We start from the raw sequence: 23,978 nt of genomic DNA, 5'->3' as shown, positions 1-23,978 counted from the left end.
ATGTTCGTACACATACGCAAGGGTTCTTGATAATGAACGACTGCATATAATTATTTGTTGGAAAAGATTTTATTTTTGATTAGTTTTGACTCAAACCTTAGATTGTTATAAAAGTGAATTGAAGTAGATCATCGCTTGTAATTGTTAAAACGTAGACTAAATTTAACCTGTGTGTATGATAATATACATTTAGTCGTTTGATAAATATTACAGAGAAAAGGAGCTGACCCTTTAAGCTGAATCCCAATAATTATAACGCCACGAAGTGTTATAATGTTTTATTATATGCCCCGCCACCGCATCGCTATTATTACTTTATAAACTACAAACAAATTATACACGAACAGAAACAAAAAGTATTTTCAAATGGGGTTCATCTTAATTTTAGAAAGGATGTCCTTGTTTAGATTCCCGATACTAGGTTTCCATCCGTACAATCACTAACTCTAAATTATACTTCAAACATTCTCGTGTTGCCATGGATATATATATATATATATATATATATATATATATATATATATATATATATATATATATATATATATATATATATTGTTATTTTTACGTAACGATGTGTTTGCTTTGCATTTGTTGTACACATTATTTTGTCCCATTAAGCTAAATTGTCAGGGTCGTCATGTCCTTAAGTCGAGTCTAATATGAGTTACTTGTTTCTCAACGTTATAAATGAAAATAAATCAAAAGTTCTCAAGGAAAAGGAGAAACAATTGGTTCCTTGTAAATATTGTCTCCATGATATGTCTTAGATTTATACATGTTTCCCCCCTTTCGGTGTGTAGTGTCGCGTAATGTCGATATGGTTATGTCCCCATTTTCGGGATTATAATAGAGAATCTACTTGAATCGTATGGCAACATGGAAAGCATAGCGCATCCATTCATCCCCACCCATCCGCACCCTCTCAGTGTCAGTAAATTCCTGAGAAATGATTGGACATGGTCTCACATTGTTTTGAGAATCACTAGCAAAACAAACAATCTCTGCATTGGAGTAATATGCTCTGTCAGTATAACAGCCATTACTGTAAACAAATTGACTGTGCATCATTGCAGTCGATGATGGTAATAACCAGCTTACTAACATAAAGTTAACAACATTTTCAAGATTTAAATATCACTCCTCATCATATATACAAAGTATCGGTGACAGACACCTTAAAAACCCTAAAAAAATATTTCCTAGTTCTCCAGAAACATCTTAGTCATATTTCCTATGGAATCAGTTATTCAGGGAAACAATTAAATTACGGAACATACGGGGAAATTTCCCAGTGCTATATTTCCGGAAATTTTACTATCTGAAATATGTCCTGAGTAGAATTTGCAAACTTGTTGTTTATTTTCCATCAATTTAATGTTTTATTCCTTTTCGCGACGTATAGTTTCGCATTCTGAGACCAGTTTAAAAATTTGAACCATGCGAAATCAATGAATTCATCAGTGACTGGAAATAGGAGGTGAGGGACATATTTAAATTACATAAACTTAATTAGGATGTGTTTAAGGTATAAATTTATTGCAAATTTTTAAGTTAGAAGAAAGTTTGTGCAAAATTTTGTGATTCTTTGCTTTCATTATATTCTTTAACCAATTTTATTCCACATCGCAGACATTTTATTTCTCACACGATGACCAGGATACGCAAATTTATGTATATTTTGGAAACGGATACATTCTCAATTACAATTTACAAATACAAATGAAAGCTTTGCAATAAATATTTTCTGCTACAAATTGCAATCGATAAGCATTAAATGGCAGTCTACTTTGTGATGGATGACAATGTCATGGTCCCCTGGCAATAATCCGCTTAGAAAATGTTGATTGATGAAGCAGATAACAAAACTGTGAGGATGTTGTATATCCTTGACAATTTTGGTAATTGCATCTGCATTTGTTTGAAACGTGTGCTTTCAATTCCGCACCAAAGAGTAAGGTGCTAATTATAGCAATGAGCATTCAAAACTACTGTTCAAGGACTGAAATTCCACCAATGGAACGTCTCTATTTTGTTTTCGTCACGTACAAGTAGGATAATCTCTGAAAAGATTCTTTTTCCTAAACGATAACGAACATTATAAACCAATCATCGCCAGCCAAACTCGTTCATACTCTATTTTATGTTCACTCATTTCTAGGCTAGTTCCCATCCTGTCCTGTATGCATAACTACACTGATACAACTACGCACAGTTGTAACAGGATGATCCTGCTTGTGGTGAAATCATATCAGCGACTGTAAAAATCATTTGCGTTAACAATAAGTTTATTTATAATGTAATTGAACAATCATTATTCTGGCACCATTCTTTTGAGCATAATATCCAACAATTGTTTAATCAAAATGATTAGCATTGAGTTAATCAACTCATACATAAGGACGAATCATACATAGTACGTAACTTGAACAGGTAATCAACATCATCAATAAATATAAAATATAACAAAATATGATTGACTTATGGATCTATCACCATGGCTGACCAGTGTTTAGAAGTTAAACTCACAAATTGACAACGGTTATATATCATATAGGATTAACAAGGTACGGATTGACAAAATTATAAGTGACGATTATTCACCAAGGGTAAATAAAGAATAGAATTTGTACATATACGGATGATGCATCATCCACAGGATATATATATATATATATATATATATATATATATATATATATATATATATATATATATATATATATATATATATATATGTATATATATATATATGTATATATATATATATATATATATATATATATATATATATATATATATATATATATATATATATATATATATTCACTCAAATAGAGATATTAGTATATTTAAAAAATGGAATATAAAACTCATGGGACCCAGTCAACCACCAAAAACTATTTTCAGTCCCATCCCTGTCAAATCATTGAAGAACCACCACGCATGACGCTCCCCTACCAATCTGCTGAAGGACACCTAGATCCCCACCCAAGTTCGCTGCAAACCCATTGGCCGCAAAACTTTGGTCATTCACGAGAACATCAGTATCCACCTCAGAACCAATGCTACCACAGACGGCGACACAGAGGTTACACAAAATCGCACAGAGATCCAAAACTGTTAGAAAGTCTTAGAGTTGGACGATCTCGTAACCACACTTGTCGAATAAAAAATGGAATGGTGGAGGGATGTAAATACACGTGACTATTGTTTTCAATATTTGCAATATCTGGTATGATCATGCAGTTTGCGAAGTAACAACAGAATGGAATAATTGGAGACCAACACAAATATAAAATAAAGAAAGAAAATTATCAATTTAGCGTTATAGCTGGTCGGCCGGGTGTCAGGTCAACATGACTGGGTGGGGCATCATGATACATGTCTTAGGCATGATGTCCCAGTGCTAGACATCACTATAAACTGCCGTACAGACTCCATAGAGATATGACTAAAATATTGTTAAATCTACATTAAAAATCCGAATCACACACATAGTAATATTACTCTCCTGATTATCAACTGTGACTACCTTCCACAAGAAAAAAAGTGCTCATCTCCATGTTAAAATGTAGTAATGATATATCCTATCATATAAATTTGTGTAGAATAGAAAAATTCTATTCGAAGCGTTGACTTTTAAGTCATACAGAATGATGTGCTGAGAGTGTAATGAAGATTTGTAATCCAAAGATGGAATTTTCAATCCTGCACTATTGCACAATGACGGATTCTTTTTCTCACATTTCTTTGCTAGAAAGGGTAGTCCATGTCAAAAAGGCATACTGTAAATAATGCTGTATTTTCCAACATATAAAACAAGCACTGAAAATTTTCATATCACAACATATAGCATAAAATGTTAGATTTACACAAAAATATTCACTTTAACTTTCTTTGACATTTAAAAACATTTCAACTTTCAAAAACCAGTACCAGTAGTTAAAACGGTTATATTAATTGCAATATATAGTGTCTGTGCTGAATAAAGCTTGTGCATTGATTAGGTATCAAGAGAACACAATATGAAGTCCACTTTTATTGATAAGATTAATCAAGACAGACACATAATAACAACATAGTTCTCGATTCAACTTTGAGCAAGAACTGATTTAAGCTTCAGACAAAATAATGAGAATATAAGTTTTTGAAACACAAATCAATTTACACCAACAGCTTTTTCAAGTATTAATTGAACTATAGATGCTGTTCATGTAGCTATGTTGATCGGTTTTAAACATGTTTGTGAGACTTAAACCACTCCTCAACGTAATATGTAAATATGTTGCAAAAATCGTTTAATTTGATTATTGGGAATATAAAATTTCAACAAGTGTTTAACATTTTGTGTGCACTATGCTTCCATTAAATTGTCAATACATTCAGAAGTCATGATAAAGGGTCAGGTGTGAAGAAGGCGCAAGCAATCCTGCACTCTTTTTTAAAGTGGAAAATACAATCATACACATAATTGTGAGAATATTGCTATATTGCCTAGTTGGGGTCAGCTGAGTTGATTAGGATGCATGCAAATGCAATTTAAAATCAGATAAATTCTTCATGCTGGGATCAGTCTGGCATAGATAAGCTGATAACAGCCCAGAATATATTCCTAATGCTGGAGTCAGCATAACGTAGATTGGAAGTCATCATGATATATGACCTCGTGTGCAACAGACACACTCGCATGACGACCTAGTCATTAGGTCGTCATGTGAGTGTGTCTGCTACACACGAGTGCATATAACACCAATTGAGTAATATAATTTTTTGTGATGTGTGCTTAGTCGTGAGGGAATATGGGCTCGTGTTTGCAGGCAAGGCGATGTGTGCCGTTTATCTGCGGACCTGGGTTCGAATCTTCGTAGAGTACGATTTAAAAATTCGCTAACCTGTATGATAGCAGTATTTGTATTAAAGTATATGTGTGTGTATGCCTAGTGAATAGGTGGTACATCTGATATTTGTTATCATGAATAGTATTGAACTGAGAAACAAGTGTAATATATATATATATATATATATATATATATATATATATATATATATATATATATATATATGGGGTGTTTGTGGGGGTGGGGGTGTGGGGGTGTGCGCCTAGTGACTTGGTGGTACATCTGATATTTGTTTTCACGAATAATGTTGAATTGAGAAATAAGTTAGTATACGCATGTAGTCTTCATATTTCTCACTTGGCATGTATAAAATATTTATTTATGCATGCCTATATTTGTTTTGAATAAAATGAGTCTATAAAGCTGATGAAATGAACTAGTTGTACTGTTTATTACTAGATAGCAGATAAAACGTTGGCGGACTCACAATCATATTACTAATATGTATATCTCCAAACTCAGTTGAACAAGATTACTACCTAGACTAGACATGCATATTAGACAGCAAATCAAACTCATTGTAGTAATATTATATTTTAATATAAAGTATTGATATTTAAATTTACAATTTTATAAACAGCTGTTTATACCTCTACTATCACCATGTATATCGATACAAACTTGACATTCTGTAGTTACTATAGTCTTTTTATCCACTTACAGGGGTGTCAAATGAGCAACAGGTAAACAATTCCATATTGTCTTTTGCCTTTTTCATGTGTCCTTAGTACTTGTCCATTGACTTTGTTACCACAATAATAAAGCATGAAAAATCATATAAGTGCATTTCTGATACATATATAAATCATGAAATTTGTATGAGAACATGCTTAATTATATTTATGATAATTCCTGAATACATGTACATAACATTTAATATTTGCTGGTTGGAACAGTTACTCGTGTTAGCTGCGAACAGTTATTGACTTTATTTTGAAATCATATCTGGAAACAAGAAAGATGTCATTTGTACATCAAGTATATCATCCTCAATGCCATGGTAAGCCTCCTTTGCATGATCAAAGCAGTGAGAGATCCCTGAGAATTGTGGCATTCAAAACTGAAAAATGTACATTGCTGTTGACAGTAATGGTTACCATTGTGAGATCAATTGTTTGTAGAGAAGCGAACTACAGTAAGTTGTTGTTGTTGTTGGTGTAAGGTTTAACGCTATTTTTCAGCACAAGCTAGGCTATACATGGCGGCCAGTAAAAATGATGGAGGTAGAACCCGAGAATCTACAGGCAAGGTTTCTCACATACCCACATTGGCCGAACTCGAGACTTTAGACCACTCGGCCACTCCGGGCCCAATCTACAGCAAGTGTCAAAATACAGTTTTGACAACAACAAACATAATATCTATCTAGACTGTGTCCTGATTGAAAAAAGTGTTTAAACATTGCTCAAAACAGTGATATCATGCAAGAATCAAACTGTCCAAACGAAAGTAAATCGCACAAATCTTTTCCAGAGTTTTGTGTCACGTGCCTATGGCCATTTATGGGACAAGTCACAATACTATTTGGCCTTTTCAAATAATTTCTTATTTTAGGTTCGACTTTCTCCTTCTTATTTTTTGTCTCATAAAAACTGTAAATTTTGTAACATGTCCAGAAAATATAAGTAACAGAAAACCTATATGTCCTTTGTATCAAATTGTATTGCCATTTTGCTGCTGTTGTATACTAAGTCGTTGTTTTGCACGTTTCCTGTTGGTGCTTCACGAAATGTAAAGGCAGTGTCTTCTGAAAAAAAATGCCCAGATAAAGTTGTATGTCGTTATATTCGACCAGAGCTAGCTTTTGATCCCTCTCCTTTCTGCAATGAAACAGAAAAAAAAATCCTCAGAGAAGTGAGACTGTAGGGGAAATTGAAGCCCAAACATAAGTGGGAGACAATAGACGATCATTTTTTCCCCAAAAACATCTTTGTTTAAGTGACGGAAAAGAAGAACACTAATGCTATATGCAACCTTTTTATAAAGTAATTTCCAAAAATATAATTAAAATCAAATAGGTTAACATAAATTAGTGAATTACTTTCTTTTAAATGAGGATGAATATTTTATATTAGATTTTCGAATTCGTATTCATTTAGCATTTTTAAACAATTCTAAACGGCATATTTGATTAGCGATATCAGTTATGTATGTAAAATATATTGACTATTACTGGGCTGCAAATTTGGCTTAAAATCAATAATGCCCCATTAGATAAAAATAAAAATGATTCCGTAGCATTATAAATAGGAATTTGCTGTATTGCGACAGTAGAAACACAATAAGAGGCCAAATTAGACATCACACCACTCGTTATTATTCCTATTATACCTATTATTATTATTATTATTGTTATTATTATTATTATTATTATTATTATTATTATTATTATCGACTTCATCACTGTGAAATAATTAAAAATTCCAGCAGCAAGTTTTTAAACATTTCTAAGCTCTCTTCGTCTGTTAGGTCTGATGATATCATATTACACTCTTTTATTGCAATAACTGTCCAGGCAATTTAATAGTACATACTTAATGTTTATTTTCTAACTCAGAGGACTTATATTAGGAAATGTAAATTCATGGAATGGAGCAAATGTTTTAGTTATCTAATCATAAAATTTAAAGAGTGTACACAAAGTTGTCATCCTAAGACCAGACTCCTATTAAAAACATTTTCACTGAAGTAATTTATTTGTATGTAGTAGCAATATACAGCACCCACGAACATTTATATTTTAATTTTTTGAAATGATCAGGTACAGACCAGGTTTCATAATATGCTTAAGTACCTGCCCGGCTGGGTTTTAAGATAAAACTTTGATCTTACTGGGTTAGCACTCCCACTCCTTCAGCAATACAAATTTAAAAAAAATAAATGACAAAAATAATGTTATGATTGACGAAATTAGAGGAGTGAGAGGCGATGTGAGGGGAAATGTGAACGAAAAACATGACCCTAACAGAGACATGGCTAAATTTTCATACCTGTCATTCTCTAGTAATTCGTTACATGGAAGTAACGATTTTAGGACATATCATCAATTTTAGCGCTACTTGACACATACCAGGTGTGCTTATATATGATGGTTTACATTGTCTGTCCATATGTTAACTCCATCTTGTTCTTACTACTTCTCTTCAACCACCGAGACGGCTGCATTGTAATTTTACACATACACACACAATCACCCCATGGTCTATTTGTCCCAAAAAATAATGGTGCTGGGTGGACATCCAATATGGCATCCAGAAAGACATTTTTGAAATCTTGTTATTGCTACTTCTCCTGTATGGTTCATCCCTTCAGCATGTTGATTCCACTAAAAGTGTTTTTGTGATGTCCAGTTGATCCCCAAAAATGGAACTGTACTGATGTCCAATATGGCTGCCACAGCAGTATCGTAAAAATCTTGTTATGGCTTCTCCTTTTGAAAGGAATCAATTGCCATGGGAGTTTTAAAAAAAAAATTCGAATGATGCATTGTTGATTTTAGTTGACTACAGTGGCAATCATGACACTAGTATCAGTTTTCCTGAATGAATGGTCACATCAGCATAGGGTTTTCACATAATGACTATGAAGTCGAGTTGGTTGTAAAATGAAAATGGTGCAAATCTGACTTCCTATATGGTCAGCACTTTAGCTATCTTGAAAATCGTGTTACCTCTATTGTATTTTCACTACAATACGTCCTATGATTTCATATGTTTCCAAGCTGGAAATGCTGCCATTACAAAATCCAGATTGACCACCGTCTTTTACATAGAAACTCATATCAACATGAAATTCCATCAGAAGACTTCTCTAGACATCTAGACATCTTGTTGGTCCCAAATGATAATGATGCCAGTGTTTTCCAACATGTCCAACATAGCAGTTAAACTGAAAATCCTGTTATTGTTGTAGAATATCAGAGCTGGTTTTAACATTCCGCAGTTTAAAATAAAAAACGATTTTATCTTGAATTACTAACCAAAATTGACTGTATAAAAGGTATTATGTTTTTGAGAGAATTTTGTTCCATTCTATTTACACATTTGTTTACCTTTCAAAAAATATTTTTTTTAGAAGGAACGCTGTGGTGGCCTAATAGTTTGAACGCCCGCATCGGATGAGGGATGTCGCGGGTTTGAACCCCTGTCGATTCATACCAAAGACATAAAAATGTTACTAACAGTTGCATCACTAGGCACTCAGCGTTAAAAGGTTCGTGTTTGGACTGGTCAGCCTGGTATTAGGATAATCTGACTGGGTGGGATATGTTGCTACATGTCTGCAGCATGATGCCCCAGTGCTAGACATCACTATCAACCGCCACACTGCAGACATCGTAGCGTTATGACTGAAACGTTGTTAAAGCTACGTTAAAAATCCATATCACACACAAACACACTCACCTTTTAGAAGAAGCTGTTTTAGCAAGATTAGTCAAAACAATTTTTTAAAAAGTTTTTTAAAAAAATCCTTTTCTAATAATGTAGTCTTAAATAAATGTGTTGATTTGCTGGTTTTCAACTGTCTATCTGACAAAGAGAGATTAAACTGAGATTATTATTATTATTATTATTATTATTATTGTTAGTAGAAGTAGTAGTAGTAATTTAAGTAGTATACATATTATATAATTTATATGTTTGCAATAAAGTTTTCCAACAACAATCTAGTCCTTTTGTCCTGTTTTGCAATAATGCCTTAAGGTTGTATGTCATTGCAACCGTTTTTGTGAGACAAGAAACTATGGGCAATCAATACACTCTTTGCTACACACATCGGTAAACAGTTCAAGTGAAAACTATGGTATTATCTATTGTTCAGGTTGAATAAAATAGGTGGGCGCAAATGTGTATATATAGTAAATATTTTTTTTTAATAAAAAGATATGAGTAACTGATTCATTAGGTAATTATGTTATGTTTCATCTTTAGCTGATAGGTCTACATGTCTTCCTTTTATGTGGAAGTTTGAATACTTGCTCTTTATTAAGTTGTACCGTAACATTATTGCTACCAAATTAACTTGATTCTATGTGGTGGACATGGTTCTGCAGATGTGCCATAGATACATACATACATACATACATACATACATACATACATACATACATACATACACACACACACGTACGTAGGTACCTACGTACGTAGCTACCTACGTACGTAGGTACCTACGTACGTACATACATGCATGCATAAATACATATATATATATATATATATATATATATATATATATATATATATATATATACATACATACATACATACATACATACATACATACATACATACAGCTTTTGTCCTTATTCTGTTATCAGTTTTCTGTAGCACAGAAATGCGAGTCCAATACTGTCTACATGTTATTTTAATAGGTATACCATTTTTTAATAATATTCTTTCTTGATAGTTTTTGCAACAAATTTGAGTGTTTCAAGAATGAAGGAAAACATAACAAAAAGCCTGTTTGCATAAAGGTCTAAATTTAGGCTTGGTAACCATATTTCATTTCTTAATTACTTCCAACAGAGGGAAGAGTCTCTGGTGTGAAAAGATCAAAGGTAACAGCTGTTGATAGCATTTAAAGAGAGTGGCAGGGCAGTGATTTTACCTGAGATGGCAAAACACGGGGGAAGGGGGAGCCGGCGGTGTTTGCTGAACTAAAATTATAAAACTAGCATGACAAACATCTGAGGTGTGTGAGCAACTGTTTTATGACTGGGATCCCAACTACTGTCAAGTAATAAATTATAATATCTCTCTTCATTTCAGCTGTAGCAATTTTATTATTTTACATGACTCTACAATATCCTACTACTGATTCAAATTTGGTATCATTTGCTATTTCACCAGGGTGATGAAGTCAAAGGCCATGTGAAATAATGAGCTTAGTAAATCCAGGCATTTGCAGAGTTTTTAGGTTTCTTAAGTCAATATTTTGTTCACCTGTTCACAAAATCAGAAATTAATTTAGTTTATGTATCTGAAAATTATTTCGTCTAACGTTGATTGTGATGTAGCGGTATTTCTTTGTGCATGAGATACAAATCGAACTGCACTAAATTTAATCTTAAAACGTATTCACGCAGTTGTCATTGAAACAAATTATATTTCTTCTCAGTTTCTAACGTTGTTGAAACTCTAGGCATAGCAGTTCTAAAATTAACACCTTTTTTGTTAAGCTTCTTCTATTATTTTATTTTGTTGTTGTTAAATTAAGAATTGCTAGCCTGTTGTCAGTTCTATGTTGTTGGTGTGATCCACAATTAGACCAAGTGGACTTGAGCCACGGACAACTTCAAACAGAAACCAACTTGAAAGATAATGAACAAAATCAGTTTTATTTCTTCTAACCAATATTTTTAAATATCCCGTTGTTTTGTAAATTTCCAGTAACCTCCTTCGTTTTAATGTTGCTGATAATACCTTGATCGTTTGATTCATATAGATCAAATCACTGATGCGGTTAAAATTTGTTTTCCTAACTTAAAATTGTAATATTATCATCAGTAACGTCTCTGTTAACGTGAAACACTCGCATTCCATCTGGAACGTCGCCGCAGCACAGCGTGAAGATGAAATTTTATCTAAGCATTTCAAGGTATTTGTTATGGGCATTCTGTTTAACCTTTGTCTTATACCATGTCTGTGTCTTTACACCAAACGATGCTCTGGTTGTATTGTTAATAACAACGGCCAAAATATTTCCTGACAAAACGTTATATGTTTGATATTCGTAGAATATCTTTTGCTCATTAGCCCTTTCCCTAAGATTAGAAGATCGCATTTTTCCATGACGTGTTTTGTATAGTAAATACTAATCTCTAATTGATAAATATTTAGCATTAATTTGATTGTTTATCTTATACTTAATTAGAGGAACAATAAACCTATAAAATATTATGTGGAAATTGCGATATATTGAGAAAAGTAGCTTAACTTTGAACATTTTCCCCAATAAAAGTTTCTTCGGCATTCGTCGGATTCGACAACAGCTTTAAATGTGACAATCAAACTGTTCTAAGAAACATTTCTTTTACAAATCTATTTTATCTGATCCAACTGTAAAACGCGAACTTAACGAACATAAGGCATGTAAGGTCCTGTTACAAGCTCATGTTATGTCATCAAAGTTAAATGTAACTGAAACAGATTCTGACGAAGAACTTGTTGATCCATATATTGCAACGAAATCTAAACTGTGCTAGTCGGAACAGATCTTAAAATATTATCAGATGAAATTCATCAAGACATTTGGATAAAGACTGAAGAATATACTGCATCTTGCTTTGGTCAGAAGTTTGAGGCTATTTTCGAAATAATATTTCATACAATGAAATAAAATCGGATAAGAGGTAATCCATACGTTGATCTTCCAACTAAAATAAACAAAAATGCTGTATCAACGTTAAGAACATCGACGACAGATGTTTCCAATGGGGTTGTAGTATTAGTTGATAATCGAAAAAGCATGTATTCTTTGTATATTTCAAAAACATCAACCCAACTGTTAATCTGCTGTTTTATGAAAATCATTACGTTCGGATTAAAACCTTCAACCGGTTAGTTGGAAAACAGTACAAGAAGCACAAATAAAGAAAATGTTTTTGTTACAGTTGCTTGCACGGTGTTGAAACAGAATTAAACTTTAATAAATCGTCTCCAATATTTCGTTGACGTTCAAGTAATAACAATGCCCAGTGAGAAAGATAAAATCTTAAACTTCAAAAACTACAGACATAAAATGAAAGTTTCGTTTTTAATTAAGTTCGATTTCGAGTGTATTCGTCAACCTGTACTTGGCGCAGAAAATACTCTTGATAAATCAAGTTAAATGAAAGCACAAAATCACGTTCTTTGTGGCGTCGCTTATAAAAATGTTTGTGCAGCTGATTGTAGCTTATAGTTCCTAGTAAAGTTTATCGAGGAACGGATCATGCAAAGAGACTATCAAAACGGTTGCCTGGAGAAGCGGATCGTATTTCAAATGTCATCAGAATCGTTAGAATGAAACGGTTGACGAGCGAAAAAGAAACGGATTTAAATACGACAGATTAATGTTAAATTTGTAAACAACCTTTGCGTGATGATCGAGTAAAAATTCATTGCCATATTACAGGATGTTATATAGGTGCGACGCATGACAAAGTAATTTGCACTAGAAAGCTCCAGATTTTATTCCTGTTCGACTCTTAAAATCTACTTTGGTGTTGATTAACAGCTTAAGCTACCTACAGAGGCTACTTAGAAATGAAAATAAAAATATAGGTACATTGTAAAAGTGATGGGGTCCAATTGTCAAACAGCGAAAAACATAGACACTGACAGTTACGATGGGGTGTGTGTGTGTGTGAAGCGGATCTTCATTCCATCCCCACATTGCAACTATCAATGTTGGCGTTTTTCATCATATGATTGTGAATCCAATTGATATAAAGTTAGTCTTTGAAACCCGCTTCCATCCGTTTCCTATATCCATTCACCTATTGTTTAAAATTATTTGCAACAAGCTGCAGTAAATGTACTGTATCCCTAATGTCCTTGGCAGATTTTGAGTTTTCCAGACTATATTTTCCAAATCTAGTCAAGCACAAAATGATTTAAATCCAGAAAAACAACAAAAATGTATTATTTGATTCTGTCGAATCAGTTTACCCTCGTTTCTAAATAAAATGTAAAACCAATGTTTTCGTTTCGTTTTAAAGAGATGTAGTGTGTGTGCCTTCCAGTCCAGTGGTTCACTAGCTACATAGCACGTGACTCTATTTATAGAAGTTAGTTCTCCGTATTGGTTATACAGAAATAAAGGCAATTGGATCTGATCACATGTTTTTTATTGTGACCAATGCAAATACTCCCTTCATTTGTCAACTGATGCAATTGCAATTATTGTTGTTACAAAGTTATTAATGAAACATACATGAATTACAAACATTTGACAAATGATATGTTCTGAACCAGAGTTGCTACTTGTAATAATGGCGGGAAGATAAGATATTCATAGTACTAATTCAACAATGGAAACCAACACACGGTCGGTAAAGAGTTCTTGTTTATTTCGCTAGAAACAGTGAAATAATAATAATAATAATAATAATAATAATAATAACAAAAATAATAATAATACGAATAATACCGAGAAGAAGAAGAACTTAGTTATGTAGATTATACCCAGTAATATTTATCAAACGACAAAGTAGATATTCTCTTACACACAGGTTAAATTTAATTTTTTTAACATGACTTTGAACGATTTAAGAACTGATCCACTTAAATTCACTTGCATAACCATTTTCGGTTTGAGTCAAAACTAATAAAACAGAAATAAGATGTTTTAAAAAAATAATCATATACAGACCTTCATTAGAAAGAACCTTGTGTACATGTACAAAGATAATTTGTATTGAATATTCAATTATCATCCAAATATCATTATAATAAAAGCTTTCAATTTCCTACAAATATTAACAATTTTCTTTAGAATACACATACGTGAACATAATTTGTTTATGTTCTCGAAAAAAAAACTGTCGAACACTTTGTCCTAATCGAATTATAGGAATGCATTGTTTTGGATCTATCAAATGTTTAATATTCATCATACTATGTTTTATACCAGGTCTTTTATTGCCCAAATCAATGTATAATTTAGCACGGTCATATTTGAATTTTTTGATTGTTTGTATTTATTCTCACACTATACATGCAACCTCTTCGTGCAGAAAATAATTGGTACTGTATATTAATTAATGAAAGTCACGTCATTACTTTTATAATACGCGGCTACAAACTGAAAGCTTCAGGTCGGTAATTACTTCTACATAAAAGTGTCTAGGTTGTGTGCAGGAGAATGTTTCATCCACTAACGATATACGCCATCTGTATACAGCATAGATTAATCAAGTATTCCATTAAAACTATTCCAAATGGCTGAAAATGAGTTATAATTGTTGCATTTTATTTCTGTTATTTGGAATCTTATCCACATAGAGGTTGGATTTGAATAATATGAGACTTTTCAAGTATCATTCAAAATATTGATGGGAATGTGTCTAACATTTGTACCTCACTACAGAACCTCTGCCTGTTGCCCCTAATAGGCTAGTGGTATAGAAAATTTCACGATTTTCAGATCTATTGAAACTTGTAAGTAGCAGAAAGGATGTATTTTGGACCCATTGTCCTACTACACACAATTATGTAGCTGATTTGAAGTTCTATGCAATATTATTTGCTCCTTGTATTTGGTGATGAGAATAAAACGCCATCTTTTGCACGAAGAAATGTATCTCAACGTGACATGAAGAGAACGGCAAATGTTGAAAGTATCCAATTTATTAAACTGCTTGGGGAAAAGAAAAGAGATTAACATATCCGAAACCAATTACCGTATTTATCATATATTAAGAACTGACCTTAGTTACCTGGTCATGTCAACCTTAGTTACCTGGTCATGTCAATATCGAACACGATGTGAATGTCCGAAATCAACACAGTGAATGGAAATTAAATTCATATCATAGAAAGGTAACGAATGCATCCACCTTCCGTTTTGTTTTTATAAGATTCCTTATTGGGAATAGATATATCAGGTTATTCATGGTAACACTATCACAAATAGGGTTCATTTGCTTTTAAACAAAAGGAAAAGGTTTACGATTGAAAATAAACACATGCAAAACAGCCCGAGTAATGTATTATTTCAACCTCTGAGACTCTTGGTAACATTAAATGGGACCTTTTCCAAATTTGAAACTTTTACAGTGACAAAAACAAAAAAGCACGTAAATATGTAACATAAACATAACCACTGAATTGCTTGAAAGCTTTTATAAAAATAATTATTCGCTTCAAAACAAAAAAAAAACATTAATGTAGTACACGGCCACTTTTGATTCAAATAGCTCCGCCAGGATTAGCTTGTTTACCTTCCTGAAAAAGAAATGACAAGACATGAGAAGTATATTAAACACTAAAATGGTGTAAGATCTCTTTCATCTATACAAAAGACATAAGATAAGGCTTACCAAAACAATAATCGTCTGAATATTAAGCTAAATTATATAAGTTTGTTTTTAATAAGTAGTCAGCTTCTAAATATAAAAGAAGCAGTGAACATATATTGTGCCACTGCATATTTTTCTCATATGTTAAAAAAGAAAAGCACATATATATTCCGTGTGTGTGTATGTGATATTTCAACGAGTGGCAAACCAAATGTTAAAATATATCGTGTTTGGTGGCACCACAAGATGAAATATATGCGGTAAGTATATATATGTATGTATATATGATTTAACAATTTTTGTATAATGATGTCACGCTGTTTTCATTTATGGAGTTTAAACTTTCTATACATAACTTTCACGTGAATGTAGCTATTATTGATATATGTGATATATGTACACAGCTGAGGAATTCAAGGTTCAAAGTCTGTCATAAAAGAAGAGTCACACTTTAATCTGTTTGAGCCAATTTAGACGTGCATAGTAATCCCTTTACTCTCTACCCACACCCTTTCCTCTCCTCCGTTTGTTTCTTTTAAATCAATTGTATTATGCTCATTTGCAATATTCGTTTTGTTTATTCTTTCTCCATATTAGCTCGATGTACTTTTCAGCATTTATCTGTATTCATGTAGTAATCCTCTGAACTAACCATTACACATTGCCACTGTTCGTTTATGTACTTGTGTATTTGGTTCAGGGCTGTTGGTAAGTAGGTTGTGCTAAAAATACGGCAACACGATATGCATAACTAAACACCAGTTTATCTAAAAGTGCAAAAAGCAAACATGTAATGCATATTGGTTTTTTTTTGCCCTTTAAAGATTTTGTTTTAATATTGAGATCAAAGTTTCCTCATGCGGATATAATCACGTCACTGTACACTTATGACTGCCATAATGAATGTATGCATAAGGAATTAAATATTCCCATTCATTGCTTTAGAGCGGATATGTCATTGATGAACTGAACAATATTTAATGCTATCGAAGCCAAATCCATAATTTATGATGGAGATCAGGCCTGAAAATCATTCACCTATTAGCTACAGTTCGACCCAATCAGAACGGTATTTACTATTTAATAGCATTTTGACTAGCAGAGTGGAAACCAATCTCAAGATTAATCGCAGAGTTTTATGAACTCCAATCCTGGAGATCTTTATATGACTAAATTGGCTACTGTATAAAACTTGACTTGTATCGCCCATGTAAACGTAGAAATAAATGTGATATTTGAGAGATACATGACTAATTATTTACGTTTTGACCGGATAATGTTTGCATTGTTCTCAGAGTAAAATAGAGACCCCAGTGTCACTGAATATTCCTTTTCCTGTTATATTTTCATAATTTGTGTACACATCCAGATGATACGATAATTTATCATTCCAAAAATGTTTCCTGGGACCAGACAGTTTACTAGAAAATATTATAACACAAAGATGATACAAATTGTGCTAAGTTCTACCACATTGTATGGGACTTGGTCGACCCTTCAACATTGGTGGTTTCCTCCAGACCGTGCAGATCCTTCTACATAAAGTCTAAGCCGCTACCTCTGTCTGAATAGAAGCTTTGATAACATTTTGTACATATGTCAAACATGAAGATACGTTTAAAGTTCGAAACATATGTATCAGCTGAAGTTACAATAAGCCAAAGAACTAGTTCCCTTCGAGACGATTAATACTTGGGTACAAGGTAACACATTCAGCTAGTATTAAAAATAAGGCTGCATTTTATAATCCATTTGAAAACTCTAACATGTATATGCACAGGTGCATAACCTGTCACAAAGATAATATACCTGCCGATATGCAGTAAAATGTCAACAGCACCTGTTTGATAAAGAGAAATGTTTGGTTGTGGTGCTTAACGGCACACGTAGCATCAGTAGGTTATTTAGTGCCAAGTCAATTTGAGTAATGTGCCTTTTTCAATGACAAACCAAAACAGAAAATATTTTCACATTCAATACTCTCATTGTAGATCAAAAACATTCATGCGTATTGTTTCAACAATCTTGCAGTTCATAGATTTCGTGAATCCTGTAAAATGTGACGTCCAAGCAGAAATAGAAATAGTAGCAAATCTCAATAAATAAATAGCATTAAGTACATTTTGGCCATTGTTTACAAACATAGCCAAAGCAATCTGGAAAGGAACATGATGTGACTTAAACAGTCTAACTGGATTTGGTAGAATTTTTAATTTGATTTCCATGACATCATGCCATGCGATAAACATATATCCGTATTCTGCTATACAAAACCCCTTTAAAGTGAACAATGTGATCGTTATGCACACTTCACATGTCTTCAAATATGTTTAACATGTGTGTCTCATATACACATGTCTGACATATAAGTGGGAACATTCGTTGAACGTATTTTACACAAGTTAAACATATGCTATTTCTTCATACTAATTGTGTGGTCTATCAGTAAGTAAACATCGTTGACTCTAGACGAATTGTCAACAGTAGTTTTAATTTATGTAGATGTTATGTAGATGGCTTAAGAAATAGCAACTAACCATATTTCCAGCAGGAGGCAAAGCTCATGTCGGTCGCACTTCGAAATCTACACAATGTTTTATATAAGCCCCGCCGTTTTACCCTGTCTTCGGGTGTTGTCGCTGACTTGGGCACCACGAGTTCCTTGTTCATTATGCCCTCCTCGTCAAGCTAAAAGTACACAAACTAGTATTAGTTTTCTAACAGGTTTTATTACGCTTGTTTGGTTTGGAGAAAAGAAAACTTGCAATATAGTGGCAATGGGCGTGAGAAGTAGGTCAGTCATATATTTTTAAAGCGTGGACCTTCTTTTCATGTTTAGCATATTCGGGATAACTATAAGTCGGGATATTCTTTTCCTAGTCATTGGTTGGCAGAATAAGATATTTTGGCTAATATAATAGTTACAGAGTGTTCTATCAGAGCACATCATTATATTGATATACATAACATATTATTATTATTAGTAGTAGTAGTAGTACCATCCGCTACGTGAGCTGGTTAGGATACGCACTGATGATTTTGATGTTTATTATTTAGCAAATTCACTTTCTTTTTGAATGAATTAAGTTTGAAAAAACTTACAGATATGGTTTGAAGTATGTATTAACAAGCATCTTATTAAATACTTCTGTTCTGATCTTTTAAGGTTTGTTTAATCTTATACATTAAGCACATTATACACGCTGAAGGCATGCATGTACATATGTCACGCCAGTACATTCAGTTGTATAGCGTATGACATAAATTAAGCTTGGGAGTGAACAACGAGCTTTGAAGGGTCAGAAAGGATACTTTTTGTAACCGGTGAAGATACGCTCAGCACTGTCTGTGCTTAGGGTAGGCAATATTTCTTTATTGATCCGTATTTTACTTTTTGTATTTAAGTTATCCATGGAATCGAATCAAACCCAGAGCTTAGGCCGGCAGACTGGGGAGGCCACCAATAAATCATGCATGCTTGAGTCTGAGAGGATACGGCACCGATACACGGAGAGACTTTAAACATACGGACTGGTTCAAATATAAACGCACGGTTCAGTCGGTATCGATGCATACCTCTTTTCAGCCAGGGTATCAACGCCTCACTTTACACAGTCACAATTTTCGCAGCAAGAGAAACCAGAACAGCAATCCTCTCTGAAAGCCATCACAAATCAGACAATCTCATACAGATCATGAGTGGTATCCCTAAACGATACAATCGACAGCTTTTAAGATATAACGAAAAGGCTAAAAAGGTCAAATAAAGTTTTAAAGGCGCACAACAGCAAGTTGCAAGTAAAACTGAATAATCTCAATGAATCAATGGTAGTTCTTTCAATAAAACGTTTTGAAGAACGATAAAAAAAACTTGAGAATCAAGCAATACAATCACGCAAATCAAAAGTGAAAAGAGGAAAGACATGGAAAGCACTTTAAGAGAATATATAAAGCAACTATTGGGAAAAGACGATTAAAAAATTGAAATCTAAAGAGCGTACATGCTACTTTTGAAACGGAGACCATGGCCAGAAATTGTTAAGTTTTCACGCTCTAACTACATGAAAATAATTGTTTTAAATGTAGAGAGAAATTAACATGACGGCCCAAAACAAGACCTATGTGGAAGAAAGTGAAAATAAAAGAGCAGCAGCTGGCACTGACAAAATCCAAATGTTTCAGAGCTACCTGAACTACATAATGGGGAATCTGAAGGTCCCAGAAAGGGTATGTCAAGCACGAACAGTTATCTCTCCCTTCTTCATCCAGGCAGTCGGGGTAGTTAAAGTAGCCTTATTTGAAATATGACAAACGGCTTATTAATATAACTGGGTATGTGATTAATGATGCACTGCAGGATATTGTAAGTATAAATAATTAACAAGGGTCTGACCATATCATGTTTTGCATATATATATATATATATATATATATATATATATATATATATATATATATATATATATATATAATGTGGAAAGGACTAGTGAAACTATCTTTTGAATCTGGAATATTTCAGATTTAACTAGAAAACTATCAAATGAACTGTCGAATTTGGATTGAAATGAATATTTGATTTAATTTATATTTAGTTTGATTGAATTGATTGTTTGTAAGTTCCAAACTTTTTTTTTTTTGTTCCGTTACATGCTATTCTAATGTAATTTTCACTGCATTTGATATTGTCCAGAAATTTAGTTCAGTTTTTTGAAAACCTAATATTATAACTTTGTATCTAAAAGCTGACCTAATTCATGACGTTATTTCATGATTGGAAGTAAATAACATTTTTATTCATTCTTAGTGGGGGATTCATAGAATGAAATTGAGACTGTAGTGGGGGTACGTGACATTAAACATGTAGCAATTATTTCTTAAGTCTGATTTTACCGGAGTGTTCACCCTTATCCAGGCGTCTGTTTTTCGCAGTAGCAAGATTTAATAATGATTGTTTTAGAATTAATTTCAGTGGGGCTTTTTAACACTTGGACATAATTTTTTCTTGCTGATCAGTTTGAGTTAAAACTATATTTTATGGAATTATTAATTCTTTTTCCTGGGAATACTTAAGTGCTCATACAGAATTCTTGGACAAAGAAATTTATTCAAATTCTCAAATTAAAAACTGGAATGTTATTTTCTGTGGTTCAACAAATAACTGTGGACACTTCAGTACTATACTGATTACAGATTAGGTCATTGCCTTCCATTTTGGATTTTCATCGGGACAGGAACTCAACTTTATTAGAACATTTTATTGTTAGGACTTCTAATTCTTAGTTCCAGGATTATTCTTGGATTATATTTCGATTTGATTCTTAGAACCATAAGTTCTTGTCCTCATTTTTACCTTGTTTTTCAAGGGAAATAAATTATTTGTTAAATTTCACAAAGCTTGTTGTCTTCAATTTTTTCTTGTTGCTGTTTATGAGATCCTAGACACGTAACATGATTGTATTGCTTTCGTTATTTGTATGAATCATTTTGATAGTTTGACACTGGTCGAGACGTGGCCAATGATAAAAATGACATAAGTTGTTTTGCAAGTTAAATAAGTGTCAGAAATAAAGAGGTTAATGAAAAACGTTATTGCAGTATGAATAAATGAACTTAAGGTATTGCCGTATATGTGAATGAACATTTAATATATAATGTTAATATTTATCAACTCGAGAGTCAATGATAAGTACTACCTGGATACAGTTTTCATCTTGTATACCAACCGCTCATGAAAACCTGGTGTAGTAAATATGTTACCCGATAATCGTCAATACATGCAGAAGAAGACAGTTTTACCCTCAGAGAAGGCGAATCAGTACGTTATAAAGTTCTGTATCCAAACAACTTGTTTACTACTGGTGAAGATCTCAATGTCTATACCTACACAAAACCAGATTATATCATACTAATAAGATGATTGATACAAATAGTGTCCATCTTCAGGATACAGGTTTAAGAGGAAAAACAAACAAGGATAGAAAAAAGGTAACTCACTATGGTGAGAATTTATTTAAATGTCGTCAGTTATATCTGTAATGAGGATTGCAAGTGGTAGGTGTGGAGATGATAAAGGTATTGGTTGTTGTTGTTGCTGTTGTTATTGTGGGGTTTAACGCCATTTTTCAGCACACGATAGGCTATACATGGCGGCCAGTATTAATGGTGTAGGAAGAACCCGGGAAAACCTCGGAAAGAATCACCGACCCACGGGAAGCTACTTGCAAGCTTTCTCATCTACCCACGTTGGCTGAATCCGAGACTCGAAGAGGCGCAGTCAGAGGTCAAATGGCAGTGATCCGCAACGGAGAGTGCTTTAGACCACTCGGCCACTCGGGGCCCCATGATAAAGGTATTGGAAACTTTACATATTTATAGGATACGTCTGTCACAACCATAGACAACTTATTATCAGATTGACCATTATATTCATGTGGAACTACTTTAAGAATTGGTAATAATATCGAATCCTTTCATCAATCAATAATAGTTCACATGGTTATAGCTGATCCTATTACCATCACAATGAAAATAATTAAGGTATTTATCCAAGATAAATATAACGGAGAAATGAAACGCAAAGAATTATCTTTGTCCAAAATGTAATTCCTGCACTATCAGAAAAATATAATACTATATTCACACTGATAGAACAAAATCAACTCAATGCTGCTTTTCATTTTGTAATGGAGAGTATTTGTAAATCAGCACAGACAGTGAAAGTGTATTAAAATGATACCAACAAGCAGACTTGGTATGATGCAAACAGTAAAGCAGCAAAATATCGCGCACTTGATGTACATAAAAACTTGTGAAATATTGATATGATATAGCTTGGCTTAAAAGCACTGTAGAAATGTATAGAATTATGTACAAAAATACAACTAGGCACAGTCGCAGCTAATACAGAGAAAACGAAAAGGTAGGTCTTTAAAATGCACTTTCATACAAGTATTCCAAATGCTTGTGGAAACATTACAATATGCAAATACAGAGACAGGAGAACTTAACATCACCGGATGGTACCATTACGTATTGATTAATATGCATAAATATTTGCCATGAAAATCTGGACGGTAATATAACTGAAGTAGAAGTGGAAAATGCTATACAACTTATAAACTAGGGGAATTTATGTGGAATTGATAAACTTACAATCGCTTTTAAAAGGAAAATGAAAACATTACTGTACGTCTCTTAGTGTATATCTTCAATAAATTATTTGATCTTGGAAATGTCCCGAAATGTTGTACCACAACGAGTATTTTACCCATTCACCAAAGGCAAATATAAATATGTCCGAAATTTATAGAGGGTTTAGCCTTTTACTGGTCTTCAGCAAAATTTGTAACTCAATTTTATATGTGAGACTAGCCAGATGGATCGAGGTTAATGATATTTTGGGATAGAAATAAGATGGTTTTAGAAGTGGATATTCCACTGTATAGAATATATGTACTCTAAGCACGTTGATATGTAAATATCTGAATAAATAAAGAGGTAGGTTTAATGTTTGTATTTCTATTTGATGATTATGCAAAAGCCTTAGGTTGTATTAACAGGGGCTTACTTTATCATAAATTAGTAAATGAAAATATTATGAGTGAAACACTAACGAACCTAAACGTTATATATGCAAATGTCTATGCTTGTACAAAAATATTAAATGGCTAGACAGAAATATTAATCTGCCAAGATGAGGTACGGCAAGGTTGTTTTATCATCACCTTTATTGTCATTATTTCTAAATTATGTAATGACACATTTCGGAGCAGAATAATAGCTTAACACAATCATTTATAAAGTATTTTGCTCTGTTCAGCGCAGATAACTTAGGTTGCTTTGAAAAAAACTGCTAGTCAACTTCAACGGATTCTAAGTAAACTAAAAGAGTACTGTAACATCTGGAAACTAAAGATAAACCAGGAAAAAAACTAAGTTGTTAGTTTTTAAAAAAGGAGGATATTTGTGAGGATATGAAAGGTATTTTGGTGTCTGAGTGATATAGACAGTATCTTACTATATATATCTTGGCTGTATATTCTTTTCGACATAATTGTGGTATATGTGTCGAA

At 33.0% G+C, this 23,978-nt stretch overlaps 1 protein-coding gene across 1 annotated transcript in view; it reads right to left on the bottom strand.

Annotated features, from left to right (window-relative positions):
- Positions 1–13,939: 13,939 nt before the first annotated feature.
- LOC149773769 (uncharacterized) overlaps positions 13,940–23,978 on the bottom strand; it is a 34,394-nt gene continuing 24,355 nt past the window's right edge. The window contains exons 4-5 of the mRNA XM_089946029.1: positions 18,444–18,594; positions 13,940–15,832 (exon numbers count right to left, since the gene is read on the bottom strand). Of these exons, the coding sequence (XP_089802155.1) occupies positions 15,825–15,832; positions 18,444–18,594 (159 nt within the window). The 3' untranslated portion in view covers positions 13,940–15,824. The remainder of the gene's footprint in view (positions 15,833–18,443; positions 18,595–23,978) is intronic.

This window comes from Sinohyriopsis cumingii, unplaced genomic scaffold, assembly GCF_028554795.1.
Source record: "Sinohyriopsis cumingii isolate HCF-2022 unplaced genomic scaffold, ASM2855479v2 utg000576l, whole genome shotgun sequence".
NCBI lineage: Eukaryota > Metazoa > Mollusca > Bivalvia > Unionida > Unionidae > Sinohyriopsis > Sinohyriopsis cumingii.
This window is presented reverse-complemented; position numbering and strand designations above follow the sequence as displayed.